The 20,297-nt window shown below is 43.8% G+C and overlaps 1 protein-coding gene across 1 annotated transcript in view; it reads right to left on the bottom strand.

Annotated features, from left to right (window-relative positions):
- Positions 1-20,297, bottom strand: part of FBXO36 (F-box protein 36) — an 87,333-nt gene that overhangs the window by 11,721 nt on the left and 55,315 nt on the right. The window contains exons 2-3 of the mRNA XM_053596402.1: positions 15,147-15,255; positions 6,747-6,919 (exon numbers count right to left, since the gene is read on the bottom strand). Of these exons, the coding sequence (XP_053452377.1) occupies positions 6,747-6,919; positions 15,147-15,255 (282 nt within the window). The remainder of the gene's footprint in view (positions 1-6,746; positions 6,920-15,146; positions 15,256-20,297) is intronic.

The following is a 20,297-nucleotide window of genomic DNA, read 5'->3' as shown; positions in this document are numbered from 1 at the left end:
GCCACCTGGAGCCAGCCAGGAGGCGCCCACAGCACACCTTGGTCAACCTGACTCACTCCATACTGGCCCTTGTTCTGAGTAGGACTCTGACTTTCCAGTGGACCGAGACACTGGAATCACCTTCCAGGGCTGTGCTGGTATTTGCCAGATCGCACAGAAGGTCTCTTTACTTGTTTTTGCTGAGAAATGTAACCCTCAAGCCCACATAATTTTCAGTTGCTCAGTCATGGCTCTGGGCCCACAGGCCACGGGCCTTTGTCCACAAGGACCCAGAGCAAAGGCAAGGAGATGGATGATCCTGATTCCCGGTGGCATTGCCTATGACAGGGAATGCTTCCATCCTTAACCAGGAGACACCACCATGGACTGTCTGGGCTAGGGCCACCTTCCCGTCCACAGTCCCCATACAGTTTGTGTCTCACAGGTGTCACACAGACCCAATACTGGGGCGTCTAGTCTGGCCTTGAGGACCTTTCTGTCTCATAGAGGTGACTTTGCAGGTCCCGCTTTCAGCAGGCTCCATTAAAACAACACCCTGACCACGTGCCTACAGATCTGCACCCGGCTCTCCAGCCTTCCTTCCAAGCTATTCCAGTCTTCCTTTGCTTGCTCCAGAGCACCTGCTCCCCCAAGGCAGGGACCACATATACCTGTTCACCTTCAGGTCTCCAGCACCTAACACTGTGTCTGGCCCACAGGGTGATGACTCCTCAACTGCACGCAGGCACCCGAGGGAACCTCAGTTCTGCCCCTCACTGGCTATGTGACCAGTGAGGTTCAATAGGGATAATAGTAATATCTACTTTTAAGATTTCTATGAGAACTAAGTGAAATAATGTAATTAGAGTGCTTAGTGAAATGCCAGAAATATAGTCAATGTTCAATAAATGTTGTCCCCTGAGTACATACTTAACTGTCTCTTTATCCAGACTCATGGAGACACACATTGTTATCTCTGTATACTACCTATATCTTGTACATTTCAACATATTTATTGGATTTTGTTTATTTATTATTTTGTCTCGTTTTTTTGTTTTTGAGACACAGCCTTTCTCTATTGCCCAGGCTAGAGTGCAGTGGCATGATCATAGTTCACTGTAGCCCCAAACTCCTGGGCTCAAGTGATCCTCCTGCCTCAGCCTCCCAAGTATATAGGTGTTAACCACCACACCCAGCTAATTATTTTACTTTTTGTACAGGAAAGGTCTCACCATGTTGCCCAGGCTGGTCTTCAACTCCTGGGCTCAAGCAATCTTCCTACCTCAGCCTCTCAAAGTGCTGAGATTATAGGTGCAAGCCACTGTGCTTGACCTATTTGATTATTTTAAATAGTTACAAGTACTGCAATTTTTTTCTACAGGTAAACATGCATATTTTATACAAAGTATGAAGCATTATTTATAAATAGCAGAGGGGGAGCAACCTAATGCCTATCAATATAGAGCCAGTTAAATAAGTTATGAACTATCCATACAATGATATCCTCTGATGCTTTTGTACATTAGGGAAGATTCATATGTACTGATATTTTTTTAATCTTGAAAATATGTTGTGAAGTAGGAAAAACAATAGATGATAAACAATATACAGAGGGTGTAAAAAATGTATACACATTTTAAGAAAGAAAAAACCTATATTAAAGTTGTAATACTCAATATACACCAGTAACAAAAGATGAATACAAATCACGTTGAGCATCTCTTGTAATTGGGATATACTGCAGGCATGGACCCAGGGGGAACTAGGTGAGGAGGCTAGGCTCACAGTAGACAATGCCACACATTTGGGTGTCATAAGACCAGTGAATTCTTTAAAAATTAAAACAAGGACAAAATCCCAAAACCAGAGATGTTGCCATGGATGTGGAGAAAAGGGAACACATCTGCATTGCTGGTGGGAATGCAAACTAACATGTTCCTTTTGGAAAGATGTTTGGAGAACACTTAGAGATCTAAACATAGACCTGCTATTCGATCCTACAATTCCCCTACTAGGTATATATCCAGAAGACCAAAAATCACATTATAGGCTCGGTGCCTGTGGCTCAAGTGGCTAAGGCACCAGCCACATACACCTGAGCTGGCAGGTTCAAATCCAGCCCGAGCTTGCCAAAAAACAATGATGGCTGCAACCAAACATAGCCAGGCGTTGTGGCGGGCACCTGTAGTCCCAGCCACTTGGGAGGCAGAGGCAGGAGAATCGCTTGAGCCCAGGAGTTGGAGGTTGCTGTGAGCTGTGACGCTATGGCACTCTACCCAGTGTGACAGCTTGAGGCTCTGTCTCAAAAAAAAAAAAAAATAATAATTATAATAAATTGGCTATAAGATAAAAAAAAAAATCAAAACAAGGGCGGTGCCTGCAGCTCAAAGGAGTAGGGTGCTGGCCATGGATGCTGGAAGTGGTGGGTTCAAACCCAGCCCTGGCCAAACACTGCAAATAATAATAATAATAATAATAATAATAAAATAAAAATAAGAACAAGGGCCGGGTGTGGTGGCTCACACCTGTAATCCTAGCACTCTGGGAGGCTAAGGCAGGTGGATTGCTTGAGCTCATAAGTTCAAGACCAGCCTGAGCAAAAATGAGACTCTACTAAAAACAGAAAAACTGAGCCAGAGGATCACTTGAGCCCAAGAGTTGGCGCTTGTTGTAAGCCATGACATCACCGCATTCTACCCAAGGTGACAGCTTGATACTGTCTCGAAAAATAAAATAAAATGAAATAAAATAAATAAAGGATGGTCATTGAAATGAAGTAAGTTTAGCTTTATAAAAAACTCTTTATGCCAGGCAGCACCTATGGCTTAAAGGAGTAGGGTGCTGGCCTCATATACCGGAGGTGATGGGTTCAAACCCGGCCCCAGCCAAAAACTGCAAAACAAACAACAACGAAAAAAACTCTTTACGCTATCCTCATTTTTCTTGTTTCATCACAGATTATTAAAAAATCACAGACTGATTGATGATGCTAGTTTACTGAACTATTATGTAAACCATTTTTAGAGAAGAAAAGAGACTGGATGAGAACAAAGAGTTTCTGTTTTTTGGAAGGATCAAATTGACATGAGAGGCTTGGCGTTTGTAGCTCAGTGGCTAGGACACCAGCTACATACACCAGAGCTGGTGGTTCGACTCCAGCCCAGGCCTGCCAAACAACAGTGACAACTACAACCGAAAAATAGCTGGGCATTGTAGTGGGTACCTCTCAGCTACTTGGGAGGCTGAGGTAAGAGAATTGCTTATGCCCAAGAGTTTGAGGTTGCTGTGAGCTGTGACACTGTGTCACTCTATCCAAGGCGACAGCTTGAGAATCTGTCTCAGAAAAATAAAGAAAAAAGGGTGGTGCCTGTAGTTCAAAGGAGTAGGGCGCCGGCCCATATGCCGGAGGTGGTGGGTTCAAGCCCAGCCCTGGCCAAAAACTGCAAAAAAAAAAAAAAGAAAAAGAAAATTGATGGGTGGTGCCTGTGGCTCAGTGAGTAGGGCACCGGCCCCATATACCAAAGGTGGTGGGTTCAAACCCAGCCCTGGCCAAAATGCAACAAAAAATTGCTGGGCGTTGTGGTGGCCGCCTATAGTCCCAGCTACTCAGGAGGCTGAGGCAGGAGAATCGCCTAAGCCCAAGAGCTGGAGGTTGCCATGAGCTGTGACACGACAGCACTCTACTGAGGGCGACAAAGTGAAACTCCGTCTCTAAAAAAAAAAATTGATGTGAGAAAAAAATTAATGAACAGAGGGGGAAAGATTTAAAAATCAGAACTAAATGCAATATAGTAAGGTACATGGGACCCTGAAACAGCAAAAGAACAACAATGCAAAAACTAATGAAATCCATATAATGTCTGTTTTTTCTTTTTGAGACAGAATGTCACTATGTCACCCTTGGAAGAGTGCCATGGCATCTGTTTAGCAGGCCCAGGTCAGGTTTGAACCCACCAGCCCTGGTACATGTGGCCGGCTATGGGCCTAACCACTGAACTATGGGCGCTGAACCATAATGTCTGCATTTTAGTTAATGATATTGTACCACAGCTGGGTGCAGGGGCTCACGCCTGTAATCCTAGCACTCTCGGAGGCTGAGGTGGGTAGATTGCCTGAGATGAGGAGTCTGAGACCAGCCTGAGCGTTGTGGTAGATACCTGTAGTCCCAGCTACTTGGAAGGGTGAGGCAAGAGCACTTGAGCCCAAGAGTGTGAGGTTGCCGTGACTAAGGGTGACAAAGTGAGACTCTGTTTCAAAAAATGATAATAATAATATTGTGGCAATATTAATTACTTAGTTTTGATAAATGTATCCTGGTTATGGGAGATGTCAACATTGTGGGAGATGGGTGAAGGGTACATACATATATATATGTGCAAACTCTGTATTTGCAACACTTTTATAAATCTAAAATTATTTACAAATAAATAGGTTTTTTTTTTTTAAATAACAACAATAAACAGAGGAGGAAGGAGATAAACCAGAGCCAGGTGGCAGGTAGCAGTGACCTTGAATAGGAGAGGAACACCACCTTCCCTGAGATGAAAGAGCTGCACATGGACACAGATCATTTGGTAACAGCCTTGTCCTCAGGAATTTGAAGTGGAAGGCTTTTTTTCATTAAAAAAAGCAGTGAAATGATGGGATGCCACACCATCTCCCTGCTCTCTCTTCTCTCTTTCCCCACTTTCTTCTTCTCTTTCACTCCCTTTCTCCTTCTAAAAGATAAAATAAACTTATACTTTAAAAAAAAAGTAGTTAAATGAAAATAATTTCTAAATGAAGAGACACAATCGGTAAATAGCGCACAGGTGAAACTTAGACTGACGAGAGACATGGTCAACATTACACAGAAAGAAAAAGCACCAGCCTGAGCCATGTTCTATCTTCTAAAAACTCCGCTCTACAAGGACGCTGAGGGCTGAAATCGGCAACCTGGAAAAGCCACACTTTAGAGCACCAGGCAAATTGTGGAGGATATTTTCAAGACTGTGCTAAAATGATAACAGGACATTGAGATCAAGAGTAATAGAAAGTAGAAGTAAATAAGACTTGGAGAGAAGACAGTTGCTCCATGAAAATAATAAATACCACCAGACGCTGCAGGAGCGGCTGTTTCCTACCAAATCCTTTGTTCTCAGAAGCAAACCCAGGCCCTGCTGGAAGCTTTCCATAGATCCTCACTAGGATATTTTATTTACTTACGGTTCTCTTTTCATTTACAGTATGAATACTCAGCTTATCAGCAGTAAGTATAAAATCTCAAATTTAATAGACTTTTTTGTGTGTGTGTGTTTCTTTTTAGAGACAGAGTCTCACTTTGTCACCCTCTGTAGAGTGCTGTACTGTCACAGCTCACACCAACCTCCAGCTCTTGGGCTTAGGCAATTCTCTTGCCTCAGCCTTCCAAGTAGCTGGGACTACAGGTGCCCGCCACAACGCCCGGCTATTTTTTGTTGCAGTTGGCGGGGGCTGGGTTTGAACCTGCCACCCTCGGTATATGGGGCTGGCGCCCTACTCACTGGGCCACAGGCGCCACCCCTAATAGACTTTTTTTTTTTTTTGTACAGACAGAGTCTCACTTTATGGCCCTCGGTAGAGTGCCGTGGCCTCACACAGCTCACAGCAACCTCCAACTCCTGGGCCCTAATAGACTTTTTTTAATGGCCAAAAAAATATATACAACAGTACTTGTTTGGGGCCCTCCATTTTCAGGGAGAAAAAAATTAAGATAAGGTTATATATGTATTTCTATATTCAAAAGGGATATACACATATATTAAATACTATAGTATAGCTTGTATTACTTAAATTTAATTTTAAAAATAAAACATTTTTATTGCATTATTGTGAAAAAATGTTGGCTTTTAGGTAATAAGATTATAATCTGAATCACCTCAGAAAATGTATGTCTTTTTATAAAGGGACGTTGCCCTGATATGTTATAGCTCAATATCACCTTGTCAGGGTTTCTCAGTTGCAAGGAACATAGTCCACCTCTGATTAACTTAAGCCCAAAAGGGAGTTAATGGAAAATTAGTATGTGTATGAATGTGGGGTGGGGGTCAGGGATTCACAACCGAAGAAACGACTGAAGGGTCAGGAACCAAGGCACCTTCTAGGACCCAAGAAATGGAACTAAGAAAGGTCACGTCAAGCCCTTGACACTGGCTGGAATCAGCACTGTTTTTTCTTTTCTTGGATCTTCTGCTGAGAGTTTATCTTGTCAGCTTGGGGGAAGAAGGAGAACTAGGCACTGCAATGGGCAGCCTGCCACACACACAGGTACTGGAAGAAATGGAAATGGGTGTGGGGTAGTTACCACCTGCTTTATTTTCTCATACCACCATGCCTCTACCTGAGCTGTTCCTGGACTTGGAATGCTCCCTGACTCAGACCACCTGTCAAACTCCTACTTTACCCTCAAAACCCAGAGAAAGTAACCCACTTCTGTGAAGCCAGGCAGAAAAAAATCCCTTTGCACTGTCTTTGTCGCTTGCACACACAGTCCTTGTTGAATTGATCGCACTATATTATAATTATTTGTATCTGTATGGATCTCTGCTATTAGACTATAAGTTCCTTGAAGGTTGAAACCTTCTTTCATCTGTGCTGCTTAGGTGCCTAGGACTGTGTCCATCACCAAGTCCGTACTCAACAAATGATCATTGAGATAGATGCAAATTAATAAACCACTACTATTTTATTTAAAAATTGAAAAAGCACCATGGAGAATTCTATACAGACATGATATAATTGACTGTTACCTTTGATAATCTGCGTGATGTTTGAGAAAGCCTGGCAATATCTTCAAGATCCAGATAAGATATGATACTCAGGAGCAAATTGTCTGAGAGCCGTTCAAGGAAGTCAAATTTACCTTCACACAAATTGAAGATATAGTCTAATATTCTTTCACCAAATATTAAGGCAATTTGAACTGTAATTCAAAGAAACCAACAAACCAATATGGTTATCATGTACAGTCACATAAAAGCTATAGCAATAATCAGTGAGATGCAACCTTTAAGTTGTATTTTCTTTCTTTCCTTTTTTTTTTTTAAGAGACAGAGTCTTGTTTTGTCACCCTCAGTAGAGAGCTGTGGCGTCACAGCTCACAGCAAACTCCAGCTCTTGGGTTTAGGCGATTCTCTTGCCTCAGCCTCCCAAGGAGCTGGGACTACAGGCGCCCATCACAATGCCTGGCTATTTTTTTGTTGCAGTTTGGCTGGGCCAGTTTGAACCTGCCACCCTCCATATATAGGGCCAGCGCCCTACTCACTGAGCCACAGTCACCACCCTTAGGGCGTATTTTCCCCTGGGAGTGATGTTAGGCTATGTTAAGTCATGCCTACTTCCCCCAAACTCCTTTGGAGGTGGACTTTTGAGACATTTGTTTTCAACTGCTTTCCCTGCTCAGAGATCAGAATCTTTTAGGGACACTCAGTATTTAGCACAATGATTTCTGCACCCACTTGATCCCTTCAGCAACGAACTCCAGCCTACACCACTGACTTCACTAGTCTCTGCACAACCCCTACAGCCCTTCCAATTGGGCAGCTACATGGAGGAAAAAGACGCTGATCTGTGTGGGTTTTCCACCCCCTCTACTTTCCATTTGTCTGAAACACACTGTCTCTAATTGATTTTTATAACTTTTTTTTTTTTGAGATAGAGTCTCACTATATCACCCTCGGTAGAGTGCCATGTGTCACAGCAACCTCAAACTCTTGGGCTCAAGAGAGTCTCTTGCATCAGCCTCCCAAGTAGCTGGGACTACAGGCGCCCTCCACAACACTCAGCTATTTTTTTGTTGCAGTTGTTTTTGTTGTGTAGTTGGCCTGGGCCGGGTTCAAACCCACTAGCCTGGGTGTATGGGGCCAACGCCCTACTCACTGAGCTATGGGCGCTGCCTGTAATTGATTTTTGTTCTCTTATTTTTCATGTGTTCCTCTACCAAACTTTCTTCTTCCCTTTTTATCTTCTTTCATCCCTATCTTCATACCATAGACAGAGCAGAGAGGCAAGGAGAAAAACAGATGACTATTGCTAAAATTTATTTTTACTCCTGCCTAATATCCTTCACTCTTTTCACTTATTTTCCAAATTAGGAGATAGTTCATAAGGAATCAGCTAATATAACAGTCTACCTAGCCATGTTTGATGTAGGAAAAATACCAGGATCGTCCCACACTCCCAGCTCTCTGAATAAACAAAAAATAGAAACATATTTGGAAAGATAGATGTTTAAATTTAGACTAGAGATTGGGTGCCTGAAGCTCAATGGTTAGAGGGCTGGGGGTGGTTAGAGGGCTGCCAGGGCCTACTTTAAAAAAAAAAAAAAAATTGTAGTCCCAGCTTCTTGGGAGGCTGAGGCAAGAGAATCGCTTAAGTGCAGGAACTGGAGATTGCTGTGAGCTGTGTAATGCCATGGCACTCTAGTGAGGGCGATAAAGTGAGACTCTGTCTCTACCAAAAAAAAAAAAAAAATTAAACAGAGGTTAAATCTGATGACTTTTACTTTCTTCCTTCTATATCTGTATTTTGTGATCTTTCTATAGTCTCACTCTGTTGCCCTCAGTAGAGTGCTGTGGTGTCACAGCTCACAGCAACCGCCAGCTCTTGGGTTTAGGAGATTCTCTTGCCTCAGCCTCCCGAGTAGCTGGGACTACAGGCACCTGCCACAATGCCTGGCTATATTTTGTTTTTGCAGGTTTGTCTGGGGCCGAGTTCGAACCTGCCACCCTCGGTATATGGGACTGGCGCCCTACCTACTGAGCTATAGGCACTGCCCTAGTTTTTTAATTTTTAGTAGAGCCAAGGTCTCACTGTTGCTCAGGCTGGTCTTGAACTCCTCAGCTCAAGCAATCCATCCACCTCAGCCTCCCAGAGTGCTGGGATTACAGGCATGAACCACCAAACTCGGATTGTTTTTTTTGAGGCAGTCTCATGTCAGAGCAGCTAGGGTGCAGTAGTATCACCATAGCTCACTGCAACCACAAACTCCTGGGCTCAAGGGATTATCGTGCCTCACAAGTGATTGGGACTACAGGTGGCTCCAGTTAACGTTTCTATTTTTTGTACAGATGGAATCTCACTTTTGCTCAGACTTGTCTTAAATTCTTGGCCTCAAGTGAGGTGCTCAGCCTCTAAGACTGCTAGGATTACAGACATGAACCACTGCACTGCCTGCCAGTTTTGTCTCTTAAAAATGCAAATCCAGCCTCAGCGCCTGTGGCTCAAGTGGCTGAGGTGCCAGCCACATACACCTGAGCTGGCAGGTTCGAATCCAGCCCAGGCCTGCCAAACAATAATGATGGCTGCAACCAAAAAATAGCCAGGCATTGTGGCGGGCGCCTGTAGTCCCAGCTACTTGGGAGGCTGAGACAGGAGAATCTCTTGAGCCCAGGAGTTGGAGGTTGCTGTGAACTGTGATGCCACAGCACTCTACCCAGGGCGACAGCTTGAGGCTCTGTCTCAAAAAAAAAAATGCAAATCCAAAAAATAAATCAATAAAAATAAAAATCTGGGGGCGCTTGTGGCTCAAGGAGTAGGGTGCCAGCCCCATATACCAGAGGTGGTGGGTTCAAAACCAGCCTGGCCAAAAACTACAAAAAATAAAAATCTAAAAAAAAATTAAAATAAAAATGTAAAGCTGGCTCAGTGCCCATAGCTCAGTGGTTAGGGTGCTGGCCACATACACCAGGTCTGGCCGGTTCAAACCCAGTCCACGCCTGTTAAATAACAATGATGACAACTATAACAAAAACAAAAAAATAGCCAGGCATTGTGGCGAGCGCCTATAGTCCTAGGTACTTGGCAGGCTGAGCCAAGAGAATGGCTTAAGACCAAGAGTGTGAGGTTGCTGTGAGCTGTGACGCCACAGCACACTACTGAGGGTGATAAAGTGAAACTGTATCTCAAAAAAAAAGCAAATCTGGGGGAAAAAATTCAGCAATGCTTTTGATTTTGCAACTGAGCCTGTTTTGACATACTCTTATGTAGGAGGCAGAATAATCCCTCCCAAGGATGTCCACGTCCTGATCTCCAAACCCTGTGAAGATAGGACCTCAGGGAAAAATTGACTTTGTGGACATGATTAAATTAAGGATCTCGGCTGGGCACCTATGGCTCAAGAGGCTAAGGCGCCAGCCCCATACACTTGAGCTGGCCAGTTCGAATCCAGCCCGGGGCCTGCCAAACAACAATGACAGCTATAACCAAAAAATAGCTGGGAGTTGCGGCGGGCACCTGTAGTCCCACCTACTTGGGAGGCAGAGGCAGGAGAATCACTTGAGCCCAGGAGTTGGAGGTTGCTGTGAGCTGTGATGCCACGGCCCTCTACCCAGGGTGACAGCTTGAGGCTCTGTCTCATAAAAAAAATAAAAATAATAAAAATAAAGAATCTTGCTATGTAGAGATAATCCTGGATTATCTGGTGATCCCAATGTCATCACAAAGGTCTTACACGAGAAAGCGGGAGACCAGAGAGTCTGACAATTAAGTACATGAATTTGCCACTGTGTACTTATGTTGATAGCAGTGTATAAACAACTTGGCAAAGTTTTTAACCTTGGTGTATCAGTGTCTGACAGTTATGTTACGTCAACATATGGCAGTGTCTTTTTCTTTTTCTTTTTTTTTTTTGAGACAGAGCCTAACTTTGTCGCCCTGGGTGGAGTGCCGTGGCTCACAGCAACCTCCAGCTCTTGGGCTTAAGTGATTCTCTTGCCTCAGCCTCCCAAGTAGCTGGGACTATGGGTGCCTGCCACAACGCTTAGCTTTTTTCTTTAGAGACGAGGTCTTGCCCTGGCTCAGGCTGGTCTTGAACCTGTGAGCTCAAGCAATTTACCTGCCTCTGCCTCCCAGAGTGCTAGGATTACAGGTGTGAGCCACCATGCTGGGCTGGGAACAGCAGTGTCTTGCTGACTGGAGTTGATTACTATTGCTAGCCCATGGGCCTAGCAACAGATGCAATGAAGTCTTGGAGGCGATTAGCCTTCAGACTAATTATCATGTCATTAGCCTAAATCAACATTGCAGTCCACACCCCACAATGGTTTTCAGAGCTCATGGGAGGTCTATAGCCCATTCAGACTGTTTCCAAGGTGACCTCTGAATCACGAGGTAGGCCCAACCCAGGCAATATAAAGAAAATGCCCTCCTCCTCCCCCAGGTTCAAGGCTTCTTTGTCTACTTCCCATGGTAGTGGGGTCCTTTTGCTGTCTATGTCAAATATATCTCGCTTTGTACATCTATATTTTACTCTGCAAATCTCTCTGTCTCTTCTCCAATAAACTATGTTTCACACTTGCCTTACTTTGGGGTGCCTGGTCATTTTTCCACCAAGAGTGCTCCGAGAACCCCGAACACAGTCAGCTGCCTGAAATCCCGACATTTTAAGACACAGGCAGCTGCCTTGAAACTCAACAAGGCCGAGCATGGTGGCTCAAGTCTGTAATCTCAGGACTTTGGGAGGCTAAGGCAAAGGAGGATCACTTGAGGCCAGGAGTTTAAGACCAGCCTGAGTGACAGCAAGACCCTGTCTGCAAAAAAACTGAAAAATTAGCAAGGCATGTTGGCACGCGCCCATGGTACCAGCTATTTAGGAATCCTAAGTGGGAACATAGCTTGAGCTCAGGAGTCTGAGGTTGCAGTGAGCTATGCTCATGTACTCCATCCTGGATCACAAAGTGATGACCCTGTCTCAGAAAAAAAAAAATGTTGCTTATCAAAGATCCACTCAGCATTTACCTTTTAAGATTAATGAGAAGAGAAACGAAGAAAAGGGCTTCAAGAGATGTGAGAGGAAAACCTGACCTGCTAAACCAGGAAGTCTGGAGGGCCCAGAAGAATGTGGATGTGAAGTAACCTAGGTAACCAATGACCAATGGAAAGAGACAGTCAATGACCAATAGAAAGGGGCAACACTGCCTGGAGGCGGAGAGATGCCAATGACAGACTTACAGCCAGGTTCAAATGGAGAAAGTATTTACAGCCCTGCAGGCCTTTGTCTCCTTCTCTTGACTTTTCTCCTGTAGGAGAGGGACCCACTTCCAACTCTCTTTGGAAGTGCTCTAAACTTTCTCTTTGTTCTTCCCAACTAAAATCTCTCTTTGTTACCCCTTTGTATAGGTTACTTTTGCTTCCTATCCACACTGCCTATGCGGCTCCAGTTTGATTTCAGTTTCCACTCACTTTTGCTTTTGTCTACCACCCTGCCTTGGATGAACTTTCCAGCTGAGCTCAGTAATTGAACCAGGCCAACTGGGTTCGGGGAATCGGGATCCCTGACCCCCAACAGATAGTACACTTAAAGTTTTAACTTCCTTTTTTTTTTGCGACAGTCTCACTATGTCACCCTTGGCAGAGTGCCATGGCGTCACAGCTCACAACAACTTCAAATTCTTGGGCTTAAGCGATTCTCTTGCCTCAGCCTCCCAAGTAGCTGGGACCACAGGCGCCCACCACAACGCCCAGCTATTTTCTTGTTGCAGTTGTCATTGTTGTTTGGCAGGCCCAGGCTGGGCTCAAAACCGCCAGCCTCAGTGCATGTGGCTGGCGCTGTAACCACTGTGCTACAGGTGCCAAACCTAAAGTTTTAGCTTTCAATGCTTAGTCTTGGTAATGTCAGTCCTTAGCTGTAAAACCCTAGAAGATGACATCCCTTTTGAATGTCACTTGTTAAATAGGGATAATATTTAATTCACGAGGATACTGTAACAATAAAATGAGAACATGCATGTGAAGTACTTGATATTAAATAATATTGTTAACTATGACTACTGAGAATCTCTAAGGTACCTTCCACTTAAAAATTTTTATTATTAAGGAATAATTACTAAAGGGCTTAGTTGTAGACAGTCCCTTTAGAGACACATACTTAAGTAGTTTCAGATGAAATGATGTAACAACTGGGATTTGCCAGTGGAAACAGTTCATGTACAGGTCTGGCCACGCTCTGAGTATTGTTGAAGCTGAGTTATGAGTTACAAGCAAAGGCTCCTGCCTCCTAAAGGTTTGTTGAAAAATCACTGACATGGGGCAAATTGATTAATAGTAGGAAAAAAGATACAAATTTATATAACATGTATACACAGGAACCCTCAGAATGAAGATTCAGTGAGGTACAGAAGTTTTGAAAGAATACGGGCTTGGAAGCAGCAGAACACTTTGGGGGCGGAAGAAAGAGGCTTAGGCAGCCAGCAAAGGTGGGTTTTTATGTAAATGAACCTCACAGGTAGCAGACCACAGAAAGAATAGTTTGTAAATGTTTCTTTTCAGACCTTTAAAAGTGTCTGACTCTTAAGTTAATCTTTTCTAGATTGGGATAGGAAAGACCTGGCTGCCTTCTCTACAGATGCAAATCCCCTCTCCACATATACACAAAAGACAGCTTTGCAGCATTAACTCTATCTGTGAGACCCACCACAGCCATCCCAAAATATGTAGAAGAAATATATTTTGAGGTAAAATATTTCTAATACTACTTTTTATGTTTTAAATGTTCATATTGAGAATTAATTAGAATAACTAATTGGTAAGCCACTGGGCTGAGAATTCTTCAGTGCCTTAACTTCCGTGTGTGTGTGTGTGTGTGTGTGTGTGTGTGTGACAGAGTCTCACTCTGTTGCTCTGGGTAGAGTGCTGAGGTGTCATAACTCATGCAACCTCAGGCTCAAGTGATCATCTTGCCTCAATTCTTCTATTTTTAGTAAAGACCAGTCTCACTATTGCTCGGGCTGCTCTTACACTCCTGAACTCAAACGATCCACCTGCCTTGGCCTCCCAGAATGCCGACTTGCCCTGACAGAGGAAGCCCATTTGTTGTCTGTGGTGAAGGAATTCTGCTTTGTAAACTTTCTTACTCTGTAAACCTATCTTTATCTTCCTTAATAAAGTTTGTTTCATGCTTGCCTTACCTTGAGATGTCTAGTCATTTTTTGAACAAGAGCATTCCAAAAGGACCCAGGTACCTGCCTAGAACCCTGACATTTTAGGAGATTGGCAGCTGCCTTAAAAACCCAACATTTTGGCACTGCCCAATTTATGAAAAAAATATATTTACTTGACTTAATTAATGGAATACATGTGTTAATCTGGAATCTTTAACACTCGGGTTTTTTTTTTTTTTTTTTACAAAGAAATTTTAGGGCTTGGTGCCCATAGCTCAGTGATTAGGGCACTGGCCACATATACCCAGGCTGGTGGGTTCAAACCCACCCAAGGCCTGCTAAACAACAATAACAACAACAACAACAAAATAGCCAGGGTTGTGGCCTGAGTGTGTAGTCCCAGTTACTTGGGAGACTGAGACAAGAGAATCACTTAAGGCCAAGAGTTTGAGGTTGCTGTAAGCTGTGACTCCATATCGCTCTACTGAGGATGACATAGTAAGACTCTGTCTCAAAAAAAAAGAAAAGAAAAGAAAAGGAAAAAAAGAAATTTCAGCATAAGTTAGTAATTTTCTGTTTTTTTTTTAGAGACAGAGTTTTACTTTATTGCCCTCGGTAGAGTGCCGTGGCATCACACAACTCACAGCAACCTCCAACTCCTGGGCTTAGGCGATTCTCCTGCCTCAGCCTCCCGAGTAGCTGGGACTACAGGCGCCCGCCACAACACCCGGCTATTTTTTTGTTGCAGTTTGGCCGGGGCTGGGTTTGAACCTGCCACCCTCGGTATATGGGGCCGGCGCCCTGCTCACTGAGCCACAGGCGCAGCCCTAATTTTCTGTTTTTTAATGAATCTAATATTCTGGGCTGGGAGTGATAGCTGATGCCTATAATACTAGTAGTCTGGGAGGCCAAGACAGGTGAATTACTTGAGCTCAGGAGTTCAAGCTTCAGCAAGAGCAAGACCCCCCCATCTCTAAAACTACGAGCCTTGTGGCGTGCACCTGTAGTCCCAGCTACTCGGGAGGCTGAGGCAAGAGGATCACTTGAGCCCAAGAGTTTGAGGTTGCTGTGAGCTATGACGCCAGAGCACTCTATGGAGGGCAACAAAGTGAGACTCTGTCTAAAAAAAAAAGATCTAGTATTCTATATCTAAGTACATAATTATATATCAATATTTCAAGTGATGATATATTTGAAACTCCTCTGACAAAACCTATCACTGATTAAAGAGAACTGAACAATATTAAGTATATAAACTGTTCCCTTCCTTACCTTGAAGATGTGAATTCTCTAGAAAGTCTTCATGTGTTTCTTTTACTTCTCCAGGTTTTGTTGATCGATGCTCACTCCTTAGAGAAATCTTCCACCATCTAAAGATGACCTATAATTGAATGGAAGGTTATATGAATTAAAATTAATGTCAATACCAAGAACTATGTTAACTTTGGGGTTTTGAAAAAATCACTGTGATAGGTACTTAGACTGTATTCAGCGTCAGCTATCACTTTGCAGTCTGGTATCACATCAAACCAGAAGTGAACTCTAGACATCAAAGAACATTTTTCTTAGAGATTAGAGTCACAAAACCATACTGCTGAAAAGGAATCTTAAAAATCTATCAGTGGTAGCTGAGTGTTGTGGCGGGCGCCTGTAGTCCCAGCTGCTTGGGAGGCTGAGGCAAGAGAATCGCTTAAGCCCAAGAGTTTGAGGTTGCTGTGAGCTGCGATGGCATAGCACTCTACTGAGGGCAACATAGTTGCCCTGTCTTAAGGAAAAAAAAAAAAAGAAGAGGCTCAGCACCTGTATCTCAGTGGTTAAGGTGCTGACCACATGCACTGGGGCTGGTGGGTTTGAACCCATCCCTGCTGAACAACAATGACAACTACAATAACAACAACAACAACAAAAATAGCTGGGCGTGGTGGCGGGCACCTGTAGTCCCAGCTACTTGGGAGGCTGAGACAAGAGAATCACGTGGGCCCAAGAATTTAAGGTTGCTGTGAGCTATGACACCACAGCACTCTACTCAGGATGACAAAGCGAGACTCCGTCTCAATAAAAAAAAAAAAAAAAAGAATTTGGAGGGAGACAAAATTTAGTCCGTAACAGAGGAGTGTATGTTGTGAGGGGTAGAAAGAACATGCATTTTGAAGCAGGACAGCCCTAGACATTTGAATCTCTCTGCACTTTAATTTTCCTTTCTATTGAAGATTATTTAATATTAAGTTTTAGAAATATTTCCTTTCTGTTGAATGAAGATGTCAGGCTGTCTGATTCTAATGCCCGCATTCTTTTTTTTTTTTTGTAGAGACAGAGTCTCACTTTATGGCCCTCAGTAGAGTGCCGTGGCCTCACACAGCTCACAGCAACCTCCAACTCCTGGGCTTAAGCGATTCTCTTGCCTTAGCCTCCCGAGTAGCTGGGACTACAGGCGCCCGCCACAACGCCCGGCTATTTTTTGGTTGCAGTTTGGCCGGGGCCGGGTTTGAACCCGCCACCCTCGGTATATGGGGCCGGCACCCTACCGACTGAGCCACAGCCCATTGCCCGCATTCTTTATACCACATAATCTAGAACTGTTAGGAATAATTGGAAAGTCAGAAATTATTTAGTCCATCTCCCATGATCTTGAAGATGAGCAAAGAGTTTCAGAGAAATTAGAGTAGAAGTGATCTGTGTCCTTCCCCACAACCTCACCCCCAGATGCTGTATTACCATGAAAGCAGACCCTGTTAGTCTTTCTCTACCTCCAGGAGCCAGGAGGGCTAAACACTCATTAAGTCTTTACCTACCCTGGTTTCAACATTCATTAAGAACAGAATAGGACTTGTTAGTCTTCCTCTACCTCCAAAGGATCTAACTATTCTTAAGCAAATAGGACTTGTCAGTCTTTCTCTAACTCCAAGGGGTCTAGACATTCATTAAGCAAAGAATAGGACTGCAGTGGTTCTTCTGGTTCTGTGAAACATTCCTCCAGGTTGTAGAAGATTTACAGCAGATAACAAAGGCAACCAAGCAGATGGCCTCTGGTTTTTTATATGACATCTCTGTTACTGAGTTATGATTGGCATGCCCAGCACCTCCTGAATGGTGCCAGAAACACTCATCAGACGGGACTCAACCCCGTCTCAAAGAGGCCCCTTACCTTCACTCCATGCTGTCAGCGTTTTCCATATTCAGTGTAAGCCCATCTGTTTGCAGATATTTTAATAAATTTCTGGGCTTGGCATCTGTAACTCAGTGGCCACACACACCTTGGGCTGGTGGGTTCGAAGTAAGCCCAGGCCTGCTGAACAATGACAACTACAACAACAACAACAAAATAGCTGGGCGTTGTGGCAGGCACCTGTAGTCCCAGCTTCTTGGAGGCTGAGGCAAGAGAATTGCTTAAGCCCAAGAGTTTGAGGTTGCTGTGGGCTGTACCGCCATGGTACTCTACCAAGGGTAACATAGTGAGACACTGTCTCAAAAAATAATAATAATGAAATAAAATAATAAATCTCTACTATTAATTCTACTTGGCCTGCTTCTTTGCAGCACTTTCCCACCACCTTTTGACACCTAACGAACCTCAGATTGAATTCTGTCACAAGAAAGACATTTACTATCAAGCAGGCACCATGAGTCCACGACCTGTTCCTGGAGCAGGGTCCACTTTGGCACTCTGCAGCACCCTGCCCAGAAAAGTTTCTCCTTAAGACAAGTGCCCCTAGATTATGATGACATAATTAGCCACCCTTCTAGCCAGGTCAAGCAACAAAATCCTTGGTTAAGTTGGGAGATTCTGGAACAAATAAAGCTCCAGCCCAGGGCACTACTCCAAAAGGCTCTGCTGCCAAGCTTACTTTTTAACTGGTTCAACAACAGGCAGAGTCGCTTGTACAACCTTGTCAGCCTCAGATCTTGCACACCATTCATTTCATCAACAAAATATTGTTTCTGACATTCCTTATACTAATTAATAAACCCTCCAGAGCTGATTTAGAAGGCAGTATCTGTAGTGCTTGTCACAATGGCCTCTAGGCCAATCCCCACAGCAGGGATTCAAGCTTTTTTTTATTTTTGGCCGGGGCTGGGTTTGAATCCGCCACCTCCGGCATATGGGACCGGAGCCCTACTCCTTGAGCCACAGGCGCCGCCCGGGATTCAAGCTTTCTACTGGCTCCTCTAAGGTATTTAAAGTAAATTACTGAGAATAAAACGCTTGCCTAAGGAAACCTGGCTGGTAAGGATCAGAATTCAAGCCTCCTCACTGAAAACTCTAACAGAGTTCCTTCTGAGGCGCAAAGCCTTCTTTTTTTTTTTTTTCTTTTTTTAAAATCAGTTTTTTTTTTTTTGTTGTTTTGTTTTTATTGTTGGGGATTCATTGAGGGTACAATAAGCCAGTTACACTGATTGCAATTGTTAGGTAAAGTCCCTCTTGCAATCATGTTTTGCCCCCATAAAGTGTGACACACACTAAGGCCCCACCCTCCTCCCTCCATCCCTCTTTCTGCTCCCCCCCCCACCCCGCAAAGCCTTCTTTATATAACCTTTTTTTTTTTTTCTTTGTAGAGACAGTTTCACTTCATGGCCCTGGGTAGAGTGCCGTGGCCTCACACAGCTCACAGCAACCTCCAATCCCTGGGCTTTAAGCAATTCTCTTGCCTCAGCCTCCCGAGCAGCTGGGACCACAGGCGCCGGCCACAACACCCGGCTATTTTTTTGTTGTTGCAGTTCGGCCGGGGGCCAGGTTTGAACCCGCCACCCTTGGCATATGGGGCCGGCACCCTGCCGACTGAGCCACAGGTGCAGCCCCTTCTTTATACAACCTTTATACTACACCGACACGTCTACAGAGTACCACACAGAAAACTCATATTCAGAATCACAAATTAGCCCCAAGACTCAATTATGTTCCATGCACTGTACTTATTAAAACAGAATAATAGACATTTTCTAACACTTATTTTCTCTCAAACTGGTAAAGTTTTTTTTTTTTTTATTAAATCATAGCTGTGTACATTAATGTGATCATGGGGCACCATACACTAGTTTCATAGACTGTTTGGTAAAGTATTTTTAAGTGATAAAACCCTGTATTGGTTTGGCAGCCTTTTAAAAAATCATTGAGAGGGGTGTAAATTGGTTTCACAATAATATAAAAAAAAAAGACATCCATGCCCTCTGACCTAGACATTCCACTTATAAGAATTTATTCTAAGGAATTTATTGGGGATGGATACATTTCTTTGTAAAGATGATGTCATAAGAGAATTACGATAACGAAAAATCAGAATCATCAGCACAAGAGCTCACTAGTTAGAACTTGAGAAATAGGGCGGCGCCTGTGGCTCAGTGAGTAGGGCGCCGGCCCCATATACCGAGAAAGGCAGGTTCAAACCCGGCCCCGACTAAACTGCAACAAAAAAACAGCCAGGAGCAGAGCCTGTGGCTCAGTGAGTAGGGCGTCAGCCCCATATCCCAGAGGTGATGGGTTCAAACCTGGTCCCGGCCAAAAACTGCCAAAAAACAAAACAAAACAAAATAAAAAATAGCTGGATGTTGTGGCAGGTGCTTGTAGTCCCGGCTACTCAGGAGGCTAAGGCAAGAGAATCGCCTAAGCCCAGGTTGCTGTGAGCTGTGACGCCATAGCACTCTACCAAGGGTGACAAAGTGAGACTCTATCTCTAAAAAAAAAGAAAAGAAAAGAAAAAGAAAAACTATGCAGGCATTGTAGGGGGTGCCTACAATGTCTCAGATATGAGGAGGCTGTGGCAAGAGGATGTCTTAAGCCCAAGAGTTTGAGGTAACTGTGAACTATGACTCCATGGCACTCTACTCAGGGTGACAGAGTGAGACTCTGGCTCAAAAAAGAAAACAAAAACAAAACCTGATAACCCAATTTTTCTAATCATCATTAAGAATTGTGTACCTTGCTATAACTATTTGTCTGACAGCATAATTGAGCAGAGTCATCTATGTATCCAGTTAATAAAAAAAGTCGCTCAGGAAGCAACAAAGTGATGTGCCAGATACCACATACCAAATGTGGACAAACTTGGATCTTTCTAAGTATTTGTCTAGGAAATACATGTGTAAAGGCTGTCTATCCTGCGGTCTCTGATTTCCCTTGCAGATCATTTTTATTCCACAAGATCAATTTTCTCCTTGTTTTGGAAATAATATATAATTAGGGGATTTCACAGAGTGAAGTTGAGATATATTTTGTCACGAAGAGTTTATGAAATTAGATCTTTTATTAGGTCAAGCAGGATTTTGTTCTCTCCTTCCCTCCCCTCCTCTCCTCTCCTCTCTTCTCTTCTCTTTTTTGAAAAAAGAGTCTCACTCTGTCACCCTGGGTAGAGCTCCCTGGCATCATAGCTCACAGCAACTCAAACTCTCTTGGGCTTGGCTTGGCACCTGTAGCCCAAGCAGGGAGGG

This window comes from Nycticebus coucang, chromosome 7, assembly GCF_027406575.1.
Source record: "Nycticebus coucang isolate mNycCou1 chromosome 7, mNycCou1.pri, whole genome shotgun sequence".
Taxonomy (NCBI): domain Eukaryota; kingdom Metazoa; phylum Chordata; class Mammalia; order Primates; family Lorisidae; genus Nycticebus; species Nycticebus coucang.
This window is presented reverse-complemented; position numbering and strand designations above follow the sequence as displayed.